Genomic DNA, 23,757 nt, shown 5'->3' with positions numbered 1-23,757 from the left:
GTTTCCCCCTGCGCCGCTCTCTACAGCGGGCAATGTTCACCTTGTTGAGCGAGCCTCCCCGGTTAATTTTGGAAATCTCTGTTGCTCAAAATGCAACGTCTTGTATGTTGAATGCGATGCGGATTGCAGGTCGGGACGCAGAAGACTCTGCCAAATTATACCCTGCCTTGACGTCTGGGTATGAGACTCACATTTGACTCATTCATGATAGATTTTGCTGACCATCAATGCATAGTCGAGATGTCCCAAAGAATGCAAGAGGGCTTGTTAGTCTGCTTCATTGACTGCTAGGAAAGGTTGGGATCGATATGAGTTCGGTTGTCGCCGGAAGTACATTACATTAAACTAGGTTCGAGTTTGGCCAGAGATGATACAGTGCTTATATATATATCCCGTCTATCAATAGTAATACAACTCGCGCTTTTATATGTCTTTAACTAGCAGCCTTCCCTTCCTTGAGGCAATAATCATGTTCCATCAAGCCAGCCGACCAGATCCAGATCTTCTAGCAACCGCGAGCCACCTCTGAAGACTTCAGCGCCTTCGTCTTTGTCCTTGTTTAAATGTATCAAGAGACAAGCAAAAAAAAAAAATGTTAACAATTAGTCCACGCGCCCTGCACTCCTTTTCATCCCAGTTTCCCCTTTATTCTGTTAATACAAACGCAGGCGCTTGCCATAGCAAGATCGTCCAAATAAAACATAAACGTTCAAGAAAATGGTAAAACGAGTGTTTTGTCCATCTCATTTTATGCATCAACCATGCCGTCCGCAATTGCGAGACGCTGTTTGGCCGTCTTGGCTCTTTTCCCAGCAGCCTTTCCTCGCCCTCTCTTACCCTTGGTATCACTTTCCGCAGGTGTTGCTGTGCCAGAAGCTCCAGCTCTGCTACCGTCATCAAAATGTCCCTCGCCTATGCAAAAGTTAGTCAATGCTGTCCCAGATGTATTGTATAAATCAGGACAAGAGAATCCTGTTGACAAGTCTCACCTTCATGATACATATCATCCAAGCTGGCGGGAGCCTCCGCCTTCTTGCGTTTCCCACCTCTCTTCTTCTGTTTGTCATACTCTCCAGATTCCAAGAGCTCCTTCTCACGTCGTTCAATCATCTCAGCTTGTTCATCATCAGCCAGCCACATAGCAATGTCACGGTTGCGGTTCTCAGGGGCACGGCGACCAGAGAAGTCAACACTAGCACCGCCTCCTTGGATAACCACACGCTGGACTTCTTCCTTCTGAAGAGCTCGCTTGCGAATTCGTTCTTCGATGGTGCCGCGCGTGATGAGACGATACACAGTGACCTGTTTCGTTTGACCCAATCTGTGAGCTCGGTCCATGGCTTGTGAATCAATGGTAGGATTCCAATCTGAGTCGTAAAAGATGACGGTATCAGCTGAGGTAAGATTAATTCCCAAACCACCTGCACGTGTAGACAGCAAGAAAATGAATATCTCGGGCCGAGTTTGAAAGTCATGTACCGTGTCACGTCGATCCTCCAATTTGGTGGAACCGTCCAGGCGGCAGTATTTGTAGTTGCGGTACGTCAGATATTCCTCCATCATGTCAATCATGCGAGTCATCTGGAAGTAGAGCAAGACACGATGGCCCTCATTCTTGAGCTTGAATAGCAACTCGTCGAGTTTAGCCAGCTTGCCACTGTCGGTAACAAATTTGCGCATCGAAGGGACCACGAATTCTGTGAATCGTTTCCTCTCGCTGTCGGGTTTGGGAAGAAGGCTGCGTGAAGGGTACAGTTCGAGTGGCACCTTTTGTTCGATAAGTGCCTTCTCCTCCGATAGAGCAGGGCCGTACAGAGCCTTGCGAATGCCAGGGTTGAACAAGAGTTCTTGTCTCTCCCTAACGGCACTTATGGTGTTGCAGACGAGCTCAACGGGAGGTGCCGATGCACGAGGTCGGCCGGCAACTTCTAGCCTACTCAAGCCGGAATCGTCGTAGTTCTCACGCGCAACATTCATCAGCTTGTTGAGGACACCGTCGGAGGTAATCTCAGCCAGCGGACGGCGATTTTCCCTGGCACGGACCTTGAACAAGGCATGCCCGGGCGTGAACTTCTTGTCTTCTTCCTCGTCATAAATGATTGGCATTTGACCAAGGGTGTCCTTCTTTTGCAGCTCATTCATCGCGCGGGTAAAGAGACTCTCATGTGTGGCCTTGTAGACATCGCCAGAGGAAGCGTCGGCGAATCGAAGCCAGGAGAACGCCTTGGAATCTCGCGAGTTCTCACGCACATGCTCAGGCGTCCATATATTCATCATATGGTTGAGAGCCTTGTTGCGCCATCCGGCTTTGGCGTTCTCGCTCGACGCTTTGTTGATACGACCACCCTCCGTCCAGACCAGCGATGGGAGCTCAAAATTGATGAGACTTCGAGTCGAGTAGCCAGCCGTGACAGTACTTCCTTCTCGAACAAAAGAGGCAGTTTCAGCAAAGTAGTTGAAGGAGTAGGGAGCAGTGACCTCGGCGCGCTCAAATAAGTCAGGATGGTTGCAAACTTTTCGGAACTGCATAACCAAGTTCATCAAAGTACCCGAATCCTGATCATCGCCCATGGTGGCCTTCTCAACGAGGTCCATAATGTTGATCTGGTTCCGCAGATTGGTGTAGTATGCCCGTTGTCTATACGTAAGGTTACAGAAGACATCTAGTTCAATCTTGTCGCCAAGTTCCTTTTGCACGTGTTTCTTGACGCGACGAAGCATAAATGGCTTAAGAATCATGTGCAGACGCTTGAGTTGATCTTCATTGAGCTTTGTGTTGCTCTGCGCATGAGATTCAATATCCTTGGAAAACCATTCGCTGAATTCGTCGTGGGAGTCGAAAAGAGACGGCATGATGAAGTGGAGGAGCGCCCACAATTCTTGCATGTTGTTCTGGATGGGGGTACCAGTCAGCAAAAGTCTGTTTCGGCAATGGAAGCCGAGCAAGGACTTCCAACGAGAGCTCTGAGAGCTCTTGATCGCTTGGGCTTCATCAAGAATCATGTACTGCCATCGCATCTTTTGGAAGTAAGCTACGTCTGATACAACCAGCTGATATGACGTAACACAGACATGGAAAGCAGCCTCCTTGCGGTAAGTCGAGTGCTTCCTGTCCCAGAATTTTCGCAGAACTTTTCGATCTGGCGCACTTCCCCAGTACGGCAGAATCTTGAACTCGGGAACGAACTTGACGATTTCCTGTTGCCAATTGTGCAACGTCGACGCAGGTGCGACAACCAGGAAGGGGCCCCAAATGTCGTGTTTCTCAGCCAAGTACGCCATGACGGAGATGGACTGCACAGTCTTTCCGAGACCCATTTCGTCGGCCAGGATACCGTTAATGCCTTGTTCATACAAGTTGACCAGCCAGTTGAGACCCTTGAGCTGGTACTCCTTGAGCTGAGCGTTGATGAGCTTGGGTTGCTCGACTTCCATTTCTCCAAGCCCAGTTGGGTTCTGGAAGTTCATCTCGCCCTCTTCATCCATATCCAAGTCGCCTTCATTGTTGAACGCGCGAGCCTTCTTCTGTGCCTCTGCTATGGCATTCTGGGCGTTTGCCATGGCAGCGGCTTGCAGCTGCGTCTCATCTTCATTGTCAAAGTCAAGATTCTCAAAGTCCGTGACTCTATTGCCAACTGGTCCAGACGGCTCTGCAATGTCAAGCTTGCTATTTGGTATGTCGCTGCTGGGTTGAGCAATTTCAGGGTTGTCTGTGCTCCGCTCCACTTCGTCGGTCTTGATCTTCTTGCCAATAAAGTGGGAGTAGAGTTCAGTTTGTGAAATAAGGAAATTGAGCTTCCTCTTCTGGCGGGCAGCTTCGCGGTCCGCTTCTTCCCGCCTGGCATTTTCGATCTCTTGCTTCTCGGCTGCTTTGCGCAAGTCACGCTCTTCACGTTCGTTGCGTTTCCAGAAGCCCATCATGTCACGCATAACACGCTTAGCGCGTGCCTGAAGATCCTTGGTGCCTTTGTTGGTCCGAAGCTGCCACCGCTTGGCTTCTTTCGAAGCAAGAATAGCTGTCTTCTTGAGGTTGGAACCCTTGGTTGCGTAGGAATCGACGGCCATCTTGAATGTTTTGTTGACATCTTTGCGTGCCATATCCCGCCAAATTTGTTCGTAAATCTGGTTGTAGCCCTTGGAGGTGAACTTCTTCTCCAGCTCAGAGGCTTCGTCCTTCTTTTCCTTGGCAGATTCCTTGGTTTCTTTGCTGCTTTTCTCGGTGTCCTTGTCTCTATCCTTGTCTTTAGGGCGTCCCTTGATCTTGATGCGAACTTTACCTTCCTCCTTGGGAGGCAATTCCTTGCCGGCATCAAGCAAAGCTTGGGCTGCTTCAGCAGAGTCCTTCTCGGCCTTCTTCTGTTCTTTGGATTTCTTGAGTCTCCCGCCTTTGCCTCTGCCTTTCTTGGGAGTCTCAGCATCGGAAGCCAGGAAGCTGGACATGGTACCACCCTCCAAGTTGAGTTCCAGGTTGCGTGCTGGCCCTTTGATTCCCTTTTGAAGGATAAGTTTCGTCTGCTGAGCCTTTTTACTTGCGCGCTCAGCATCACGCAGGTGTTTTTGACGTTCACTCTCGTCTGCAGCAGCATTTGCTCGCGCCAAAGCGGCTTCTTTGAGCTCAATGGTGACAGCCATGGACTTTTCACGACGACGCTTGCGTTGCATATCCTTCTTGCGCTCCTTCTCGGCAAATAGCTCTTGCTCGCGAACTTCGTGAAGCGCCTGGTCATAGAAGACATCATCGTATCGTCGCTTACCGAGTTCCGAGTGAAGACCCAACTTTTTGCCGACAGCCTTGGTGTATTCATCACGGCGTAGACGGCCCTGCTCGATGTCAAAGTCAAGCATCACGCGACGTCTCTTGTGGGCGCGTCCTTTGTACTCTTGCTCGTCGAATTCAGTCGGGTCGAGGCCCGAGACGTCATTGTCAATCTGATTTTCGGACCTTTGAATCTTGCTTTCCATTTCGCTGGACCACGTCTTGCTAGCTTTGGGTTGGCCATTGGCTAGACGCTTGGAGGCAGATCGAGGTTGGGGAGATTCCCTCTTGATTGAAGAGCGGCGTTTGCCTTTGGGGGCCTCAGCCTCCCTAATATCTGACGCACGACCCTTGGTAGGTCGTCTGCCAGGTTTCTTTCTCACCACAGGCTCAGTCTTTCTCGCTGGAGGGCGCTCCGGCTCAGTCTCAATATCTTTCTCGGGCTCGACTTCAGTGTCTGCATCCTGTTCTGGCTCAGGGGCCTGCTCGGGAGTGGGAGCACGAGGCTCGGGGGCAGGCTTGGGAGCAGGTTCTGCGCTTGAGAGAATATTGGAGAAGGACATGGGATCGGCTGATCGGCTGGGGGTCTAGTTCATCATCATACGAGGTTAGCTTTGTTGGATAATCATTCAAACATATCAATGTTCCGGGTAAGACGAAACGTTTGAAAGGGGGTGGAAAATGTTGATGCAACTCACATTTGTCGATGATACAGGCGCGGGTTTTGAGGGCGATACGGCCCGAGGCTCTGTCTTGATGACGGTCGACATGGCTGAGGAGCCGTTTGTTGATGAGTTCAAAGTGGCTGCAGGCACATGTCTTTGTGAAGGAGAAGTGAGTTGAGCCGTGCGGCTTGGTGGACTGTGAGAGCCAACAGGCAGGTTGGGATGTGAATGAGAGAGCGGGCTCCGAGGCCGATTGTACGACTGTCGAGGTGATGTGTAATGGCCGTTGCTGTAGTAGGAAGATGAGTGATGTTGGTCGGCAGGCGTCCGATCGTAGGGGTAAGGATCGCGAGCAGCCTGCAGAGGGTAGGTCCAATTAGTCAAGGTCAAAAAACGCGTGATGCGAAAGAAATTGCAGCCATGATGCAATTATGAGAGGCGACGTGGAAATTTTTCGGTGGTTGATTTGAAGATGCCCGGATGGCAAAAAAAGGGTCAAGGTGATATCGGGGGTAGCTGCGATGAAGCCAGCTTGATTGGGGAGATGGATTTTTGTCTCTCTTGATTCGCCTCGCCCTAGGGTTGGAGTTGGAGTCTTGGTGTTGGGGTGATGATGGCAAATTCCCAAGGGGGGTAGAGCAAAGGAGATGAATAGAAGGTGGGCTTGCTTGGTTGGTTTGGCCAAGTGTCAAAGTGTCAAGTGTCAAGTGCTAAGTGTTGCAAAGGAAAGAAGCAACAAGTGCCGTGCACGAGTCAAATGAGAAAAAAAGAAGTGGACTGGCTTTGGGCAGCGCAGCGCGGGCTTACCTTTGGCGTGGAGTTCTGGGGCGCGTTGTGCCAGGAGTCGGATACCCTGCGTTCCTTGGTGGTGTCAGTCGTGGGGTCGTAGACTCTGCCTGATGCAGGTTTGTCGCGAGAGTGAAGATGAGATTGATGACGAGACTCGGGCGACGAGGCAGGTGGCGGATAGTAATTGGACGCGGATGAGGCTGGGGCGTGTCGAGGCGACAATGGGGGTGCGCCGTGTTGGTGGTGATGATTATGGTTATTAGAAGTCGATGGATTCGAGGACAATGAAGTCGACGGCATGGACGGAGAGGCACCAGGCGGTGCTGGTGTTGAAGAAGACGACGCCATGTATGCGGGTGCTGCACCACCAGCAGCCGTGGTCAAGGAGGCGTGATTGAGGTCCTCGCGATAATTTCCGTTGGCGTGGTGTTGTTGAGTGTGGGAGCTGTGATGCAGCGGCGGGCTCGTGATGGCACCGTGACCGAGGGCGAGATCACGGGCACTCGCTTGGTTGTGATGAAGATGGTGGTGATGATGGCCGCTGCCCGAGTTGGCGTTGCTGGCGTTGGTGTTGTTGCCAGGAGATGAAAAGGGAGGAGGAGGAGGACCATGGAAACTTGAGCCAGAGCCAGAGCCAGAGCCAGAGATGGACTCGGCGTGGGCGGAGCGGATTGGGGTTGGTGAGATGGAGCGCAGGCTGAAGCTGGCCGGCGTTGTGGAGGAGCCAATGTTAGAGTTCTGGCTGGAGCCCATTGTGGTTGACATTGACATTGACATTGACGAGGGCATGGACAAGGACGTGTTTGAGTGCATGTGTCGGTGCATTGCGCTCCCTGCACCAGTTTGTGCGTTGACATTGGCATTAGAGTCCATGTCTCGCGGATGGTGTCTATCATCTAGATGTCCAGGTCCAGGTCCAGGTCCAGGTCCAAGACCAGTTTGAACGAGTCCGCGACCATTTTCATTTCCTTGTCCTGGTGCATGGTTGTCTCTGTCTCTGTCGCGTTGCTCACGGCCATCGCCATCACCAATCTGCGGCCGCTGCAGCACCGTCGATCGAAAGTTGCTGTCCATGTCTGCGACTGCGACTGCGACTGCGCTGCGCCGCGCTGCAAACAAATCCCCAGGTATTAATATATAATCGCGCTTCCAGTCTCTTGTGCGCACAGAGACAGCGCAGCGCTGGCGATCTTGGTGCGACCAGCACGGCTTGCACGCACTAATCAACCCGCAACTCGCGACTGGACTCGCAGCCAAGACCAGCCGGTCAGGTACTCCGGACCGTGTGGTGTCTCTGACTCTCTATCAGAAACGGTGGGGTCGAGCTTTCCAGCTACGAGCAGCAGTGTGTATGTATTAAGAAAAAATAAAGAAATAAAGAAAAGAAAAGGTTGTCTAAAGCGACAAACCCATACGTGCGAGAGGGGAAGGCAAATTTTGGTTTGGTCGGGGTTTGTCGCGTGTGAGCAAGACCGTCAGCTTATGGCCCGGTTCAGAGATTTCCGTGCGTGGTGTCGCGGGGAGATGCAAAAGCCGCAAGCCAACGATGGCGCGAAGTGTAAAAAAAACGAAGAGCAAGGTTGATGCAGAGCGAAAGTTTCGATTGTTCACAGTTGCCGTGGAATAGTTGCAAAAAGCCTCGTTCGGGTGGATGGCAAGCTGGCTTATTCAGGCAGATTGAGTGCCAAGGGGTGGGAGGGGCGCAACAAACGAAACGATGCGGTGCGGTGCGGTGCGATGCGATGGTGATGTGGAATAGTTGTGTTCTTTGATGCACTGGCGATGTGTCATTCGGGTCTGGGGCAAGCGGTGATGATGGTGTTGACATGGAGACAACAAGTCAAAAAGATGGATGCGATGGGTGGAATTCACGGAATGCAAGCGCTGGTCACAACTTTCGACTGCGAGATGGGAAAGGGGGCATCGGCGGCAGCAAAACAAGGCCAGTGGTGATGCCCTGCTGGTGCAGACCAGACCAGACAATGCCGAGTCCGTGATGGCGGATGATGTTGCAGCAGGGCATCCAGTTTGACCTGCTGTGTGTTGGCCTGCCTTGCCATACAGCCGCTCGCACCGAGCTTATTTTGGACCACCAGGACGCACGCAGGCGGAAACATGAACGGATCCATTTGATCATCAATGTCAGGTCTGGTCCCTTGGGGCCTTGGCTTCTGGGTCCTGGAGCTGGAAGCTGGAGCCGGCCAAGCCGCGCCGATGCAAGAATCTACAAACCTGGAACCTCAGCAGTCCATTCGTCACTCCACGCATGCTTGATCCATCTATGTAATACCTTGCGACTCAGACCTGGGGAAATGCTTCTTGGAAGTCAGTCGGGTCACCAAGTTGACGCACCATTTATTCTTGATGAAAATGCGGACTGGGTTGCTGGCAGGTAGGCAGGGTGGCAATTGTTGCGGGATCTGGACCAAAAAATGTCAAGTTGCGTGCGCGACGGGAAAGGCGATCGATCTCTCCCCAACAAGCAACAATACGGAGTACGGGACCAGACCAGACACAAGGCAAGCAAAACACACAGACATCCGGACACCCTCGCCAGTTGATTGGTGTGGCACAAATCGTGCGAAGCCGCAAGCCGCAACGCCCTTGGTGGTGTCAAGGGCAAGTGGGTACTTCCGCCCCAAGCACCGACCAACTTGGGAAGACTAGAAAATCGTCTCCATGTCCTTTGAGACTTGGACGAGACCCGCCTCCAATCAGCCAAACCAAACCTCGACCACCCGAACAATTGCCCCCAATCGTTAGACACAACCAGGATCGAAAGCATTCCCCATCGAACTCTCGCTTCCCAATTCCACCGTGGCCAACACATTTTCACCTCGCCCACGTCAACAATCGTCAACCCACAAGACCAAGCTGCCCATGGCTCCCACAAATTTTTTTTCCCTCCCTCAGTCAACACATGCACGCCCCTCCCCCATCGGCTTTCATCTAGGAAACATCGTCAGGGACCAGCCAGCAAAAACCTCTGCGGCCAATGAGCAGCCGCCTTCGGCTCTGAGATGCACGTATGCGGGAATCTGTGCTGTCAGCGGGAGCTACTCTCGGTCCACGTCCATGGAAGGCAAGGCATGGCAGGCAGGTACCACTGAGAGCGAACGTTGTTGCCGCGCGTGGGTGGTGTGCCGTGCGTGCGCCAGCCATGCCCAGGTACTCCATATTTGGGTGAGTTTGATGAACATGGGTCGATTGGTGCAGCCCGGGCGGAAGGACCAACGGCCACATGGAGACCAGGCAGGCGAAAATAGCCTTTTGCCTCCAGTCATGTGTGCACGCTGCCCGTTTCCGCATCGCCAGCTCGTGAAAACAACAGAACTTGACTCCTCTGTGAACATGAACAAACCTAAAGAATAACCGAAGCTGCACAGCCAGACGCATAAACACAAGCGCAATCACAAAACTCACCAGACAATAGTACTACCTCACCCATCCTAGGAACAACGTGGCAGGGGAATCGCTCAATCAAACCTTGTCGAGTAGCAAACCAGCCGATGCAGGCGACAAGGCACAGTAGCCGCCCACGCTGTGGAACCCAACCTTGTCTGGTAGTTTTGCAGCGCAGCCGACCAGTCCTCCGGACTTTCTCGTCACACAGAAATCTCCATGCAGCCTCACGATGCCGTGGGAATAATGTCTCTTCTTGCCATGGCCGCCGCTCGGTGTGTATGCATTTCGCTAACTCTAGACGTCCGGACAGAGGGGCCAGCGAGCATACCGAGCTGCGCAGTGGCCCTGATTATATCACGGCCGTAAGCGCTGAGCAAACAGTGCCACTGCTCAATCACGAAGAGCAGTCATTGACTGCCTACGATGCTCACATACCTAGTAAAGTGGATTACAAGGCCATGTGTTGCTAACGAGAGCCCGTGTCAGAACTAGCTCCCACAGAGCCACAAATAAGCTCCTGAAAACGAGTGTCATCCCAGCGAAAGCACGCCCAGTCACTTCATAAGTCCAGAAACTTGGGCTTTTCCCGCGATTGTTGTGGTGGTGTTTTCAACAAAAAGCTCGTTGGTTTATTTTTGGCCTCAGACCCGCTCTTTGCCCCAATTGGACAAGCCGCAACGTGGGGAGCAAATGATTGGCCTAAATCACAGTACGAAGCCCAGCCCTGCTTTCCACGCTGTTCTGATGAAACCACTCACATAACATGCGTCTCAATATTCTTCTCGTACGCATATATTCACGCAGTGTTTTCAGCTGCCAAGCTTGCATCCGGCTATTTCGTATGCAACAAGTTCTTTTAAAGGACGTCTGCTGTTCGTGCAGGCCATTGTAGCTACTAATCCCAAAAAGCGACAAATGAGAAAAAAAAGTGCCAAGTCTATCCCGTAACAAACGTCTTGTCATGAATGCATGCAACTCACTTCTAAAGGGTATCGCGGCCATGCCTCAGCGTCAATGCGGCGTTTCCTGTTCCCTGTCATTCCTGATGACTATGCCGATCGCCGCTATATACCATGTCGTCGCAAACCCTATCATGCCATCTTTTGGTCGTCCCGTCTATGCCCAACTATTCAATTTTATGTTCATCTTGCACAAGCTTCATGTCGATTACACTGCACCCGCAGAAATCATCTTCTTGCGCAGATAATTCTTGTATTCGCCGATGCTGCCGTCCCAAGCTTGAATAGTCTGGTTCTCGCATACAAGAATCTGCTTGGCAATCTTGTCCAATAGTCTATCAACAAGTTAGTTTATCGGGTTTCTTTCTGCTAGTTTGGTGATCTGTACATACCTGAAGTCGTGGGATACGACGACAACACCACCGCTAAAGGCGTTGATGGCATCAGCCAAACTGTCAATGGTGGGGATATCAAGACCGTTGGTAGGTTCGTCGAGCAGCAGCATGTTGGGGCCATCGATAGCCAAAAGAGCAAATACGATTCTGCTCTTCTGGCCTTCGGACAAAGTACCCATCAGAGCAGTCTGGGAGTCACCAGTCAAACCGTATCGGCCGAGCTGTTGACGCCAGTACTGGTAGTCTTGCGACTTCTCCTTGTACTTGTCTCGCACGAAGTCGAGTGCCGACTTGGTGAGATCCAGCTGCTCAGCACTGTGCTGAGAGTAGAGACCAAGCTTCAAGTGAGTGTGGCGAGTAACCGAACCGCCAGTGGGGGACAGCTTGCCGGTCATGAGACGCAGCAGGGTCGACTTGCCAACACCGTTGGGGCCGACAAGGGCAGTTCGGGAGTCCATGTCGAAACCCAATTCCAGGTTGCGGTACAGGTCATCAGCTGGGTCCCCAGAGTAGGAGAATGTGACATTGTCAAAGGACAAAACGGGAGGGGGTAGCTTCTCGACATCGGCGAATCGGAAGGTGAAGACCTTGTCGGGAGTGACAGGCTGAATGAAGCCGTCGGCCTCCATCTTGTCCAGAATCTTCTGTCGTGACTTGGCCTGCCTGACCAAATTGGCATAGGTACCTGCACTGGCAATGAACTTTTTGATGTGGGCAATTTCTTCTTGCTGCTTGGTATATGCCTTCATCTGGTTTGTCTCATTCTCAGAACGAGTTTTGCTGTAAGAGTCGTAGTTACCACCATAGTACTGGAGTTGTTTGTCGCGCATATCGATCATATTCGAGCAAACACCGTTGAGGAAGTCCATGGAGTGTGAAACAAGCACCAAAGTGCGATCCCACTTCTTGAGGTATTCTTCGAGCCACACGCAAGCCTCGAGATCCAAGTGAGCGGTGGGATCATCGAGAAGCAGCAAAGAAGGCTTGACAAAGAGGGCCTTGGCCAGAGCAACTCGCATTCTCCAACCACCAGACATATCCTTGGTCTTCTTGTGAATGGTCTTCTTGTTGAATCCCAGACCAGTGAGGATGAGCGAGGCACGAGTAGCAAAGGTTGATGGGTCCATCTTATCCATGTGCTATAGTGAGAGGGAAAGTGTTAGCATAGTGTAGGCAGCATGAGTAGGTTTCGAGTGTCACATACATCGTAAAGGTCAATAAGAACAGGGCTTTCAGGGCCCTCGTCTTCGAGCAACTTCTCGGCGAGCTTATCCAGTCGGTCCATCTCATTTTCGGCTTCCCTGACGACCCATTCCAGGGCACCAAGGTCGCTGGGGGGAGCGCCCTCGTTCAGAAGGTAGATATCAATGTGATCAGGGATGGGAAATTCTCTAGCAGCAATAGACTTGAGAAGGGTACTCTTTCCGCAACCGTTCTCACCGAGGAGACCATATCGGCGGCTGAAGGACAATTCCAGGGTTGAATCGGTGATGAGGACACGGCCGTGGAAGACCAAGCTGGTACTGGTAATCTTGACGTCCTTGCTGGCTTGGGTCGATGCCAAAACACCAGTGGTAACTCGATCAGAGATACCGTGTTTGTCCATCTGCTCAGCAAGTCGCTTGACCTCGTCCAACTTCTCTCCAGAAGTGGCGGGAGCATCGTCTTGGATAACATTGCCGTTGGCATCGAGCTCAGGTTCCTTTGACTTGGCGCCCTTTCCGCCCTTGAGCTTGCCCTCGGCGGCCTTCTTGGCGAGTCTCTTTTCCTTGGAAGCAGAAGGCATGATGGCGGTAAAGATTGGAAAAACGACGATAAGGAACAAGGGACAAAAATGCGGGAACGGCGAAGGGAAGGATTGTCGACTTCAAGGGAGGTGTCGAAATCGAATGCCGTATATCGTCGTGCGTCTAGAAGACAGTAGCACAACTACTAGATCAGCAAAAAGAAAGGGTCTGATCTTTCTGCGAAATTGTGAGCCAGGCGGCAAGAATAGTGTAGCACAGCCAAATGGAGATTTCGCTGGCGAGAGCCTGGCAGGTAGAAAAAGATAATGGAGGCGGGGTGATTTTTCTTATGGTGGGGCGCAGCCAGATTTTTTTTGGTTCGATAAGACTCTGACTCTCGCCATGCCATTGCTCAAACACATGTCAGGCATCAAACTAAGGCATGAACTAGTCAGGGCACACACAAAATCCCTTCGGCGTCGCCACAGTTACAGGAGGCTTTTGTCTGAGTAAAGGCTAAAAAAGAAAGCAAAACCTTGCAGTCAACAGATGTACCAGAGTTCCTGGCCAAAAGCAAATGATACACCATTTTTCGGTGCTTCCGGTCGAAGTTACACGCTTTTTTGTTCTGCGCACCGTCACTGAGAATTTTGGTGGGCTGCCACTTGCACAAGCTTGACGTCATTTTTGTGCCTCCGTTCTTGCCCGATAAGATTTTGATAAAAATTTTGGCCACCCTGAGAGATGAGCTTACCCTAGAGGAAGCGACCAACCTGTAATTGTCAACGGATTTCTAATTCGACTTCACCTGTTTGTGTTTGTCCAGTTACTGTAACAAACTTGAGTTCACAGTCTATTATATGTGTCTAAATCAGTCTGACTGCTGAGGGTATAACATTTTGCCTTTGCTTTAATGAACAATGCCCGCCACCTTGTCTTTCAAGGGACCCTTCGCCTCAATGGCAGCCTGCTACCGCCGATGTTTCATCACTCAAACTGTGCATTATGATCCCGAAATATCCCTTTCCGACGATAACATCGTCAACCTTGTAATTTCCGAATTATAAACTCCATAGGCACCACTTGAGGCTGCATTTCCCCTAACCGGCGTCTTGCCAGTTCCTCTTCGCCTTCAACGTACCCTGGATACGGTAAACTGGTCGATGGCTTCGGTATTTGTCTGGAGTTATCGCTGTTTGAATGCACGAACGTAGAGTCTGCTGTACCCTCCTGTGGCCGAGCATGGAATATCTGCGCATTGCTTGGTGACACATCCGTCATGGTGGCTACTATCTTGGAGTTGATCTCTGATGAAGTGTTGCGGGTTGTCCCCTGCGGAATACCTTGGGACCGTGAGCTGCAAACGTGGCCCACGAACGACAAGAAGCCGCAGCTGTAACCTCATCAGCCGCTTTCTTTATGTTTGTTTTTGTTCTTGTGAGCCTTACTTCATGCTATTGCCCATGTGGTCCTCGGTAGCAGGTCTCACCACTATACGTGTCATAATATAGACAATATCGTTTTCAGCTGTGATGTATCCTTCTGTGGTGCGATTTAAGAATGTCGGACGCAGTATTCCTGCCTCCCCGCCGAGATAAATAACTAAACCTCTGAAAACTGATGCCTAGACAAGCACTTTTTGGCATGATATTGGCCACCCACAGATGGTGGCGTAGAGTGGTACCACAGCACCAGGCAGCAGATTAAAGGCGTCCCTCAATGCACATGAATCGTTTTTGATCCATTATGCACTGTATTGCCCAATAAAAGAACATCTCTTTTTGACATGAAACGATCTCTTTGTTCCCGTAACATACTGCACATTAACTATTCTTTACTAGTTCCATCATCCAGCCCTAAGCGTTGACATCTCGGTCCAACCCATCATATGCTGTGCCAGTCTTCAACTCACTTTCCCTAGTAGAAGCCACTCGAGGCGTTGCTGCCTTGACTTGCTCAAATTGAACTTCTGCTAATCTGCTAGGATCGTTGATAGAACCAGGCTCTGAGTTGAATGCCTTTTTGACGCCATCTTGTACATCTCTGTCATTGAAACCGCCTTCTTTCAGATTCTTTCCGTGCGGTCCGTTCTTATCCGAAATGTATTGGTTATTGACATATGAAGGTGCCTCACCCGCATAGGAGCGAGGCATGGTACCAGATGACTGTCCCGTTGGCCCAGCATTGGGGCCATCGGGTTCAGCGTTGCGGTTCTGGGTGAATTCACCCTCAGCTCTGTAGGACTCTGCGGCTAAGGATTCATCAGGGACACGGCCTGCACCTTCGCGAGTAACTGGAGCGTTTTTGCCGGCGTCAACCTTAAGAGTGTTAGATTAATGGAGCTGCTTTAGGAAGGATTAATATGGCGGTGGGTTGATGCGTACCTTGGTGCCAGCACTTGTCGCTCCACTGCGAGTTTGAACAGAACTCATTTTGTGATAACTTGCGAGAATTGAATGTTTTTGATGTAATTCAGTTCAACGTCTTCTGAAATTGTGACATACAGCAGTAAAAAGTCTCAACATGCTTTTAAGGGTTCTAAATTATATAGTCGGTGCATTGGACATGACATCATGGTCAATGAGTTGGTCATTATGAAGTCACTGGCGGACAAGAATGTCCGACTTGGAGGTTTGGCAGCCAAGCTGCGTGCTACCCACAATTTTGCACTCCATTAATTACATCATGATAGATTTGGCCAGGACGAGCCCGATATTCTCAGTTTCGCAAGCCAAGTCACTGCGAGAGGCTCTGTCAACGGTCAACTAGAAGTGGTCCAGCCGAGTTGTCGAGTGATCCGATTGCACCGTCGAGTTCTACTTAGAATAGGGGCAGTGTTTAGGGCTGGGATCTTACTGCGAGTACAGGGCCATTCTTTGGCGTATCCCAAGATGCGATCCATTCAGCATAACTCGCTCTTGCCGCCCTGGCAATGATGTCTTTGTATGAAGACACCTGCATTAGTCACCAGCATTCCAGGCTAAACACGCCGGAACGTGGAGTTAGATCTCACAATAATTTGGAGATGGTCTTTGAAAAGGTTACCCGGGATGGGGTAATGCAGGAGCCGCACGATGAAGAAGAGGATGACGAGCATGAGGCAATGGGATCGCAGTTCAACTTGGCAGCAATCCACTTATAAGAGCAACTGAAGTTGCACAGATCGGGCAAGTACAGCCTGTGGTAAAAATATTTACTCATATCCAAGTAGTATGCACTAACACATCTCAATATATGTTCGCATACCCTACAATATAAAATTCCCTTTGCGAGTATAAATACTTCTGCCGCCACTGTAAATGCTTTGAATGCTATTACAACAACTACTTCAGAAAATCCAAAAGATAGGAAAAAGGAAATTTCACGTAGGAGGGCGCTCGTCCCCCTTGTACGACAGTCAAAATGGTCCGTGGCCGCCAAGGTCCAATTCACGCGACTCCTCCTGGCACAACGCACCCAGCGTGAAGTCTACATATATCACACCTTCTGTCCCAAGCAACTCAGCATTGCTTCGACTGTACCAGACGGTACGACTCACGAGACTGGAAAGTCGCCGCATTTCAACCTTCAGCTACGGTTCGGTGCTTTGCGGTACAGACATGGAATACAAAATAGGCACCCGTCGACCAAATCCATTGGAGAAGAAGAGGAGAGAGAGGCACATGAAGCTCATGGCCGAGAGGCGGCAACGGCAACTTGAAGTAATGCAAGTGCCCTTCCTCAACGAAGTGATCATGGACCCTGGGTGTCCCCCTAGCTGCACCAAGGAAGACTTCAAAAGGCCGCGGTTGCGAAAGTTCCCTTTCGATATAGACTCTATATCATTCATCGGACGGCTCCAATCTGGTGGCGATGTCAGAACTGGCGAAGGTCTCGGCGGCGGCCTTGACGGATATAATTGGAAAATTCGGGTCGGAAATGCCGGTCTGACATATGTCTTGAAGCTTGTACGTTGCTGGCATGCCCTTTGACGGAGAGAGAAAAGACCGCAGTACTAATTCTCCCCTAGTTTTGGGAGACAGAGCCCGACCCTCCCTTTTATTTTGCTGCTCAGAGAGAATGTCAAAATGCTGCTCTGTTGCAGCAGATTGAAGCGGCAGTGTCGGATGCAGCCAAGGCGGACAATCAGCATGGACCGATTCTGCTCGATCCGGACCCCAAATCTCAGCGTGATGCCGACAAAAACTTGCTTGCCTTTTCTGACGAGGCTCGTCAGCGGAAAATCGGGGTAGAGTCAGCAGATTTGCTACATTTTTCTGCCGACAATATACCTCGGCTGAGAAAGTGCTACGGGTGGCTACAATTTACGGGAGAACAACTGTACAAGCATTTGCCCTGGAAGTTACACCCACCGTATATTGAAGTTGATAAGATGGTTCGATCGATTGACAAGACGAAAAACTACACAGCGGTTGTTTATGAGTTTGTGGAAGAAGCTGACAACGACCCTAACGTAGTGAAGTCGGTGTTGGAATTCCTCTGGCGTGTTGGATTCAGCCATTGTCTGTCGCCAAGAAAGGCAAACTGGAAATCAAGCGTATTAGTCGACCTCTCGGATATCGTTGGCCCCAGAACCTTCGGATGGGTTGGTGCAAGATACGGTCCGTTCGGACCAGAGCACGTGCTGCGATAGTAGGCAGCTCAACACGGGGCAGATAGTCTCTTTTAATTTCTCGATCAGATGTTCGAGATTCTCAGCCCGGGGAGCAATCTGGACAAGCTTTTGCCGTATATTACGAATTTAGGGAAGACACTTTGGGGCCTGGCGTGTACGAGCCAAATGTCAATTCGAAAAGGTCAAGCGGTTCTCGAAAGCGTCATGGAAGAACTTTATTATATGAAAGTCGACTTTTTAACAATTAGATGGTTAGCAACTGAATAAGCATATGGGCCTGGCGTAAATTTGAAATGACGACGATTTTCCATTCTTGATCTTACACCTTGTGCCTGGATTAGAGCTAATGCTGGGTGGTTTCCGCCATTGCCTGCTGACGGTTAAATTTGAGAATGACATGCTGATGTGTAGGTCGTACAATTTTAAATACAAATCATGCTGTTCGAGTACACCGGGCAATATGCGATACATTTGTCGAACATTGTATTTAGCTGCAAGAATATCCCACATTAATTAGTGAGACAGAGACAGCATTGCCCCTTACTATAGTCTGTTGTAAAAAGTATTTGCCCACGTCCAAGTATGCACTAACACATCTCGACATGTCGTAGCACTCACTGCGATATGCGTTATATCTCACCTTCTGAAAATTTAAATACTTTTGACCTCCCCACTGTAGTCCTGAGTATGCATGATGTATCGCATCGGGGCTGTGCTGCTCAAGACCTGAGACCTACAGAACACTGTAAGTTGTGACATGTCGGATGTATCATATAACAAACTGGCCTTGGCTACACCGACGTTGCTGTGTCTTGGTGGAGGAACTTATTTAAATAGCATTGGACTCTGTACGCAGCAAAGCTGTCTCTTCCCTCTGCGGTACCTCCAGTAGATTTTCCGTACCGCATAGAGGCATAACTATCTTTGAAATTTAAATGTAGGATATTGAGATGCTCGCCTCCCTGATGGTGAGTGCCGGTCCCACTAGTCGGCACGCGCTGACGATCGTCATCTGCAAGAGGGTCAAAGGTCGACGAGGCAGCGCAAGACTACTGCTGGATGCTGAAATGAACACGTGCAACAATAACGAGGCAAATGTTTGTGGTACCCAATGCTCCAGGCAGAAATGCCCAGTGCAGATCAATGATGGGAGCAACCATCGACACATGATGGGATTACGGGGGCGAATAAGGCTGGGCTGACAGTGAAGCGCATCAGTCGGCTGTGCAACTTAACTGTGGCACACCACCATCTACTGGCGCGTGACAGCGGAGGCAGCGGCATTACTCAGCCCTGTGATCATGGCTTGTTCTGTTCAGATGCCTGGTAGAAGAGGATGGACATTGTGATTTAAATAGAGCGTTTTCGACGTCGTGAGTGTGATGAATCTGTAATCCGACCCGCCAACTCAAAACGTCAGCAAACACTCAAAAGTGAAAACCACAAACTCACAAAATGGGCCGGTTAATCTACCACAACGGACGATACTACGACGCTCCCCGAGATCCAAGAGAGCCTCATCGGAGAAACAGTATCCTGCAAACGACACATAACATGTGGGACTACGTCCTGTATGGAGTTGGGACTGTTTATTACAAAATCCGGGGACGGTAATGGGTCAGACACTGGACGCATTCACCGCCAAAGAAATATTCAGACGGATCCTCGGCAATCAGGACGGGTTGAGCGGCAGAGGCAAACAAAGAAATCCCATGACGCCGATTGAAATTGAAATTGGGTTACACAGGGATGAGGGACGGCACAGACCAAACAAGCTCGTTGTGGACGCCTCCAATATCGAACGAATTTCGAGACGACAGTCACTAGCAAGCATCCTCGAAGCCAAGAACTGTTGCAGTGTAAGTCAGTGGATATTAGGGATATCTCAATATGAGATAGGGTTGCGGCCAAGCAACAGCCAAGATTCTTAGCCTTCAGAGCTGGTAGAAGTGCAGGTAAGCTGGGGCCTGAAATATCTCTTGAAATTGCTTCCAGGCGTGGCAAAGCTGGGCGACATGGAGTCCAGTACCGTGGTCAGTCGACTATCTTGCCCATAGCCAAGAGTTGCCGAGAAGAAAACAACACTGCAAAATTGACGGTCGGCGACATGGCGGATGGCCAAAGGGGCTGAGGGCTGGGCAAGGACGGTGAGCGACGAGGGACTTGACTTGGTCGAATGGCTTAGTTGACGCGTACCGAATCTACGACATGGAAAGAACTGGGAATACGGCCATGGTTGGTATTTGATAGGCAGACGAGTTGGAGATAACGAAAGGTGGAAACAGTGGCGATGTAGAAATTCTTGGAAGGCAGATGGCTTGGATGGGTTTGATGGGATGACAGGATGGCAAATGGTGGAGTTGAAGCTGCACGGTGTGGCGGACTGTCATCAGTTGAGCCTCTGTTTCTTTTTTTGTATGCATCAACAGCATATCCTGTTGAGGTTCCATAGAGAACTGGGTCATATGTTTGGAAAATTCCAGTGTCGCTTGTTAATAATGGTGATGGCTCGGCGTATGACGACAGTTCTGGTGAGTGCAAATCTCTCATGAACAACATTGGCACGGATTGGCATTCTGTAACCACATCGCCACCATTTTATGGACCGGCAAACTGGGTTTTGTATGAGGACTTGCAAGGACGTGCAAGGGCTTGGTATGAAACAACCGCACATCACGGGAAAGGTGGATTGACATGTCTTGACACTGTATGGGAGTCAAGCAGTATGTCATGATGTCTTGCAACAGAGAAGAGAGGCTTACGGCAACAGCTTACGGCTTACTCCTGCGATTTCTCACGTGTGTCTGCTGGTTGTGAAGTCTGGTTCAGAGTTCTCTTGGATCCAAGAATCCAAGGTATCTGTGAGTGGAGAACAACATTCGAACACGAAGCCCCTTATTCCACCATCAATGGACATGCATCAGTTCGTCTATCGCAGGTTGTCTCTGGCCGGGAAGGAGAGATGGATATCTCAAGGGAGCCACGTGAATATGCCCACAGACTGTTGATATACGGAGCCCAAGAAATAAACACCATGATGCAAACACCATGAAGCAGAGACAATTGCCTTCCAACACAGAATGAAGCAGTCAGGGCACCTCAGTTTCAAGACTGACCATATTTGGCCCCACCATCCTTGGTTAAGGTTGTTCTTTGTGGCGGCGGACCGCATGCCAGGGCAGCACCAGACAACCTCTACAAGAATGCAGTGGTTGAGTGGACGAACAAAAGTGACTGAAGCCGTGGAGCAGCCATGGACGAAGAGTTTGGCGTTTCAGGGCTCGTCGGAAAGGCGGCAGACCGCTCCAGAGGATGTGAAGATCTCATCGCGAAACCACAGGTAGAGAGGCTCAAGAGGCTCCATACAGAAGGCAGGCATTGACTGATTTGTGACCGACCGCCGTGCCAATCAGACAAGCAAAACACGGTACCGCCTCCTTTTTGTCCTTCCACACCGTCGCCACTACGAAGATCCAAGTCATGAAATGCCCACAGCAGCATGAAGATTGGTGTTGGCAGACATTACCCCTGGACGGATCGGCCCAAACAAGCTTCACCTGGTGGCAGTGCTGCGCCTCGCAATGCCCAGGAGGAGGAGCCAGGAGGAGGAGCCAGGAGGAGTGGAGTCCAGGTCTGGGTCTCAACTGGCTGATGGGGGCGTGCAGACGGCGAGGCTTCAAGGGATGAACGATGAACTGGACCAGACAGCACAAGCAAGCAATGAGAGGCAAACAAGGCACAGAACAGTCAAGGGAACCGACGAGATGCGGTCTGTCCAAGGTCTCACTTTGCGACGCCCATTCGTCTGCTCCTCGACATCTCGTACCTTGCATCAGCACCCTGGCGCAACCTGAGCCAATGTCCTGCTCGCTCCCACCCTGCTAACCCATTTAGAGGGATTGGCGTCGGCCAATTTCATTGTTCTCCATCCCATGAACCACGCCCCCTGCCCAACCTTGCCGACCTCACCAACCTTGTCCTGCTAGTCCACATGCCCCGTATTGGCTGGATGGATGGTGCTTGCTTCTTTCCTTCCTCCTACAACCTTCCTTCAGACAAAACCACACTCGTTTCCTGATCTCAGAACTGTTTTGAGTTTTGTGATCTTTTCTCCGTCATCGTCTGTTTCTTCTTTTTATCCTCTCTAATTTTTTTTTTTAACCAATAGAGGTTGGCTGCCTCATTTGTTAGCCTTTCCTGACACTCCTTTACCCACAACGCGATTGAAAGCATTTTTGAACCACTTTCAGGACACTCCTTGAACATACCACTAGAGTTTTTCTTTTTATATTTGCAACGACCGAAGAAACAACAAGCATCAAACACGCCTTAGCATTTACACCGTTGCAACTACATCACAATGGGACTGGCTAAGCTTTCCTTGGCCCTCCTGGCCTTCGCCGGGAGCGCCATCGCTGAGATGCAGACTATTGAAGTCAAGGTATGCTCTATAGTGGACCAATTACTAGACGTGTGAACAAAGGGACAACTTTCTGACACTTCCATCCGTTGCATTCGCACAGGGCTCCAAGTTCTTTTACAAGAACGGAACTCAGTTCTACATGAAGGGCATTGCTTACCAGCAGGAAGTCGGTGCTGGTGGCTCTTCTTCAAAGCGAGCTGATACCAAGAAGAAGAACTACGTCGACCCTCTCTCCGACGAGAAGATTTGCAAGCGCGACGTCCCTCTCCTGAAGGAGCTCGGCACCAATGTCATCCGAACTTATGCCATTGACCCCACAGCCGACCACGCCGCCTGCATGAAGCTGTTGCAGGATGCTGGCATCTACGTTGTCTCCGATCTTAGCGAGCCCGACAACTCCATCAACCGTGACACTCCTCAGTGGAACACTGATCTCTTCGCTCGTTACACCGCCGTCATTGATGAACTCGCTCAGTACCCCAACGTTATCGGTTTCTTCGCCGGTAACGAGGTTTCCAACGCTAAGAACAACACTGGTGCCTCTGCCTTCGTCAAGGCCGCTGTTCGTGATTCCAAGGCCTACATCAAGAACAACAAGAAGATCACCCGCTGGCTCGGTGTTGGCTACGCCGCCAACGATGACAAGGATATCCGCGCTGAGATTGCCGACTACTTCAACTGCAACACTGTCGACGAGTCCATCGATTTCTGGGGCTACAACATTTACTCTTGGTGCGGTAAGAGCTCCATGCAGAAGTCCGGCTACGACCAGCAGGTCAAGTTCTTCGAGAACTACTCTGTCCCCGTCTTCTTTGCCGAGTATGGTTGCAACAACGAGGGTGCTGCCAACCGTATTTTCGACGAAACTGCCGCTCTCTACTCCGATGCCATGACCGGTGTTTTCAGCGGTGGTATCGTCTACATGTACTACCAGGAGGCCAACGACTACGGTCTGGTCAAGGTCACCGGCGACAAGGCCACCAAGCTCAAGGATTTCGACGCCCTCAAGAACCAGATCAAGAAATCCGACCCCAAGACTGTCGAGATGTCCTCCTACAAGCCTGGCGGCAAGATGAACGAATGCCCCAAGCTGACCGACAACTGGCAAGCCAACAAGGCCCTCCCTCCCTCACCCGATAAGAACTTGTGCTCTTGCATGGCTAAGTCTCGTGCTTGCGTCCCTAAGTCTGATCTCCCCGTTAAGAAGTTCGGCGATATCTTCGGTTTCATCTGCAAGGCCTCCCCTGAGTCTTGCGTCGGTATTAACGGCAACGCCACCACCGGCGTCTACGGAGCCTACAGCATGTGCAACGACCAGGAGAAGCTCGCCTACGTCCTCGATGCCTACTACACTAGCCAGAAGAAGGCCAAGGATGCTTGCGACTTCAATGGTTCTGCTCAGCTCCAGACTGCAAACTCTGACTCCTCTTGCTCCAATGCTTTGGCCAGCGCCAGCGACATCAACAAGAAAGCTGCTACTGCCACTGCCCCTGTTGGTGGCGGCGGTGCCCAGGCTACCAGCACTGGCGACAGCTTTGCTGTTCACGGTGCCCCAGTTGCCCGAGTCTTTGCCATCGGCGACTTTGCCGTTGGTCTGTACATGTTGGTGGCCCTCTGCGTTGGTGCTGGTATGGTTGCTCTGTAAATTACGTGATATATACCTTGGGGGAAGTTTTTCTTGGAACATCCATAGTGTATTGTTCCGGTGTCGGATTCGGACTTATTTGCTGTTGTCTTAAAGACCCTTTTTGTATCAAGCATCGTTGGTGTTGCCTACTTTTTTCGTGGCAGATAGATAAGGATAAACCACGTTTATAATGGTTCTCGCATGCCATTATCCTGTATGCCATGTTCCTAAGTTCTATTACACGTGCACGCTGTGACATGGTACCAACACATTGTAGTTTACTTTACAATGACACCAGACGCCACTTGATTTTGGCTTTGGCGGGGTGAGCATCAAATCGATTTGGTGGCGTCACCTTTGACTGGATGTGGGCTGATCATCACCATGCTTGTGCGT

General features: G+C 50.7%; 7 protein-coding genes across 7 annotated transcripts; 3 read left to right on the top strand and 4 right to left on the bottom strand.

Moving 5' to 3' along the window:
* Positions 1-748: 748 nt before the first annotated feature.
* Positions 749-7,284, bottom strand: VFPPC_07919 (SNF2 family helicase/ATPase; the record flags this gene model as incomplete). Its single annotated transcript, XM_018286706.1, has 4 exons — positions 749-912; positions 990-5,343; positions 5,455-5,778; positions 6,229-7,284. The coding sequence occupies 4 exons, from the start codon at positions 7,282-7,284 to the stop codon at positions 749-751; spliced, it is 5,898 nt and encodes a 1,965-aa protein (XP_018143437.1).
* Positions 7,285-10,782: 3,498 nt separating this feature from the next.
* Positions 10,783-12,755, bottom strand: VFPPC_07917 (ATP-binding cassette sub-family F member 2; the record flags this gene model as incomplete). Its single annotated transcript, XM_018286705.1, has 3 exons — positions 10,783-10,909; positions 10,967-12,108; positions 12,174-12,755. 3 exons carry the CDS (start codon positions 12,753-12,755, stop codon positions 10,783-10,785), a joined length of 1,851 nt encoding a protein of 616 aa, XP_018143435.1.
* A 1,797-nt stretch (positions 12,756-14,552) lies between these two features.
* Positions 14,553-15,128, bottom strand: VFPPC_07916 (hypothetical protein; the record flags this gene model as incomplete). Its single annotated transcript, XM_018286704.1, has 2 exons — positions 14,553-15,014; positions 15,081-15,128. 2 exons carry the CDS (start codon positions 15,126-15,128, stop codon positions 14,553-14,555), a joined length of 510 nt encoding a protein of 169 aa, XP_018143434.1.
* Positions 15,129-16,295: 1,167 nt separating this feature from the next.
* VFPPC_07915 (hypothetical protein) lies at positions 16,296-17,329 on the top strand (the record flags this gene model as incomplete). The annotated part of the gene is made up of 2 exons (XM_018286703.2): positions 16,296-16,643; positions 16,706-17,329. The coding sequence occupies 2 exons, from the start codon at positions 16,296-16,298 to the stop codon at positions 17,327-17,329; spliced, it is 972 nt and encodes a 323-aa protein (XP_018143433.2).
* Positions 17,330-18,261: 932 nt separating this feature from the next.
* Positions 18,262-18,513, top strand: VFPPC_16011 (hypothetical protein; the record flags this gene model as incomplete). The annotated part of the gene is made up of 1 exon (XM_018293764.1): positions 18,262-18,513. The coding sequence occupies one exon, from the start codon at positions 18,262-18,264 to the stop codon at positions 18,511-18,513; it is 252 nt and encodes an 83-aa protein (XP_018143432.1).
* Positions 18,514-19,492: 979 nt separating this feature from the next.
* Positions 19,493-19,861, bottom strand: VFPPC_17871 (hypothetical protein; the record flags this gene model as incomplete). Its single annotated transcript, XM_022429545.1, has 1 exon — positions 19,493-19,861. The coding sequence occupies one exon, from the start codon at positions 19,859-19,861 to the stop codon at positions 19,493-19,495; it is 369 nt and encodes a 122-aa protein (XP_022285401.1).
* Positions 19,862-21,671: 1,810 nt separating this feature from the next.
* VFPPC_07912 (1,3-beta-glucanosyltransferase) lies at positions 21,672-23,379 on the top strand (the record flags this gene model as incomplete). Its single annotated transcript, XM_018286702.1, has 2 exons — positions 21,672-21,752; positions 21,835-23,379. The coding sequence occupies 2 exons, from the start codon at positions 21,672-21,674 to the stop codon at positions 23,377-23,379; spliced, it is 1,626 nt and encodes a 541-aa protein (XP_018143431.1).
* Positions 23,380-23,757: the final 378 nt, after the last annotated feature.

Source organism: Pochonia chlamydosporia, chromosome 4, assembly GCF_001653235.2.
Source record: "Pochonia chlamydosporia 170 chromosome 4, whole genome shotgun sequence".
Taxonomy (NCBI): Eukaryota; Fungi; Ascomycota; class Sordariomycetes; order Hypocreales; family Clavicipitaceae; genus Pochonia; species Pochonia chlamydosporia.
The sequence above is the reverse complement of the archived record's forward strand: the minus strand, read 5'-3'. Positions and strand labels throughout refer to the sequence as shown.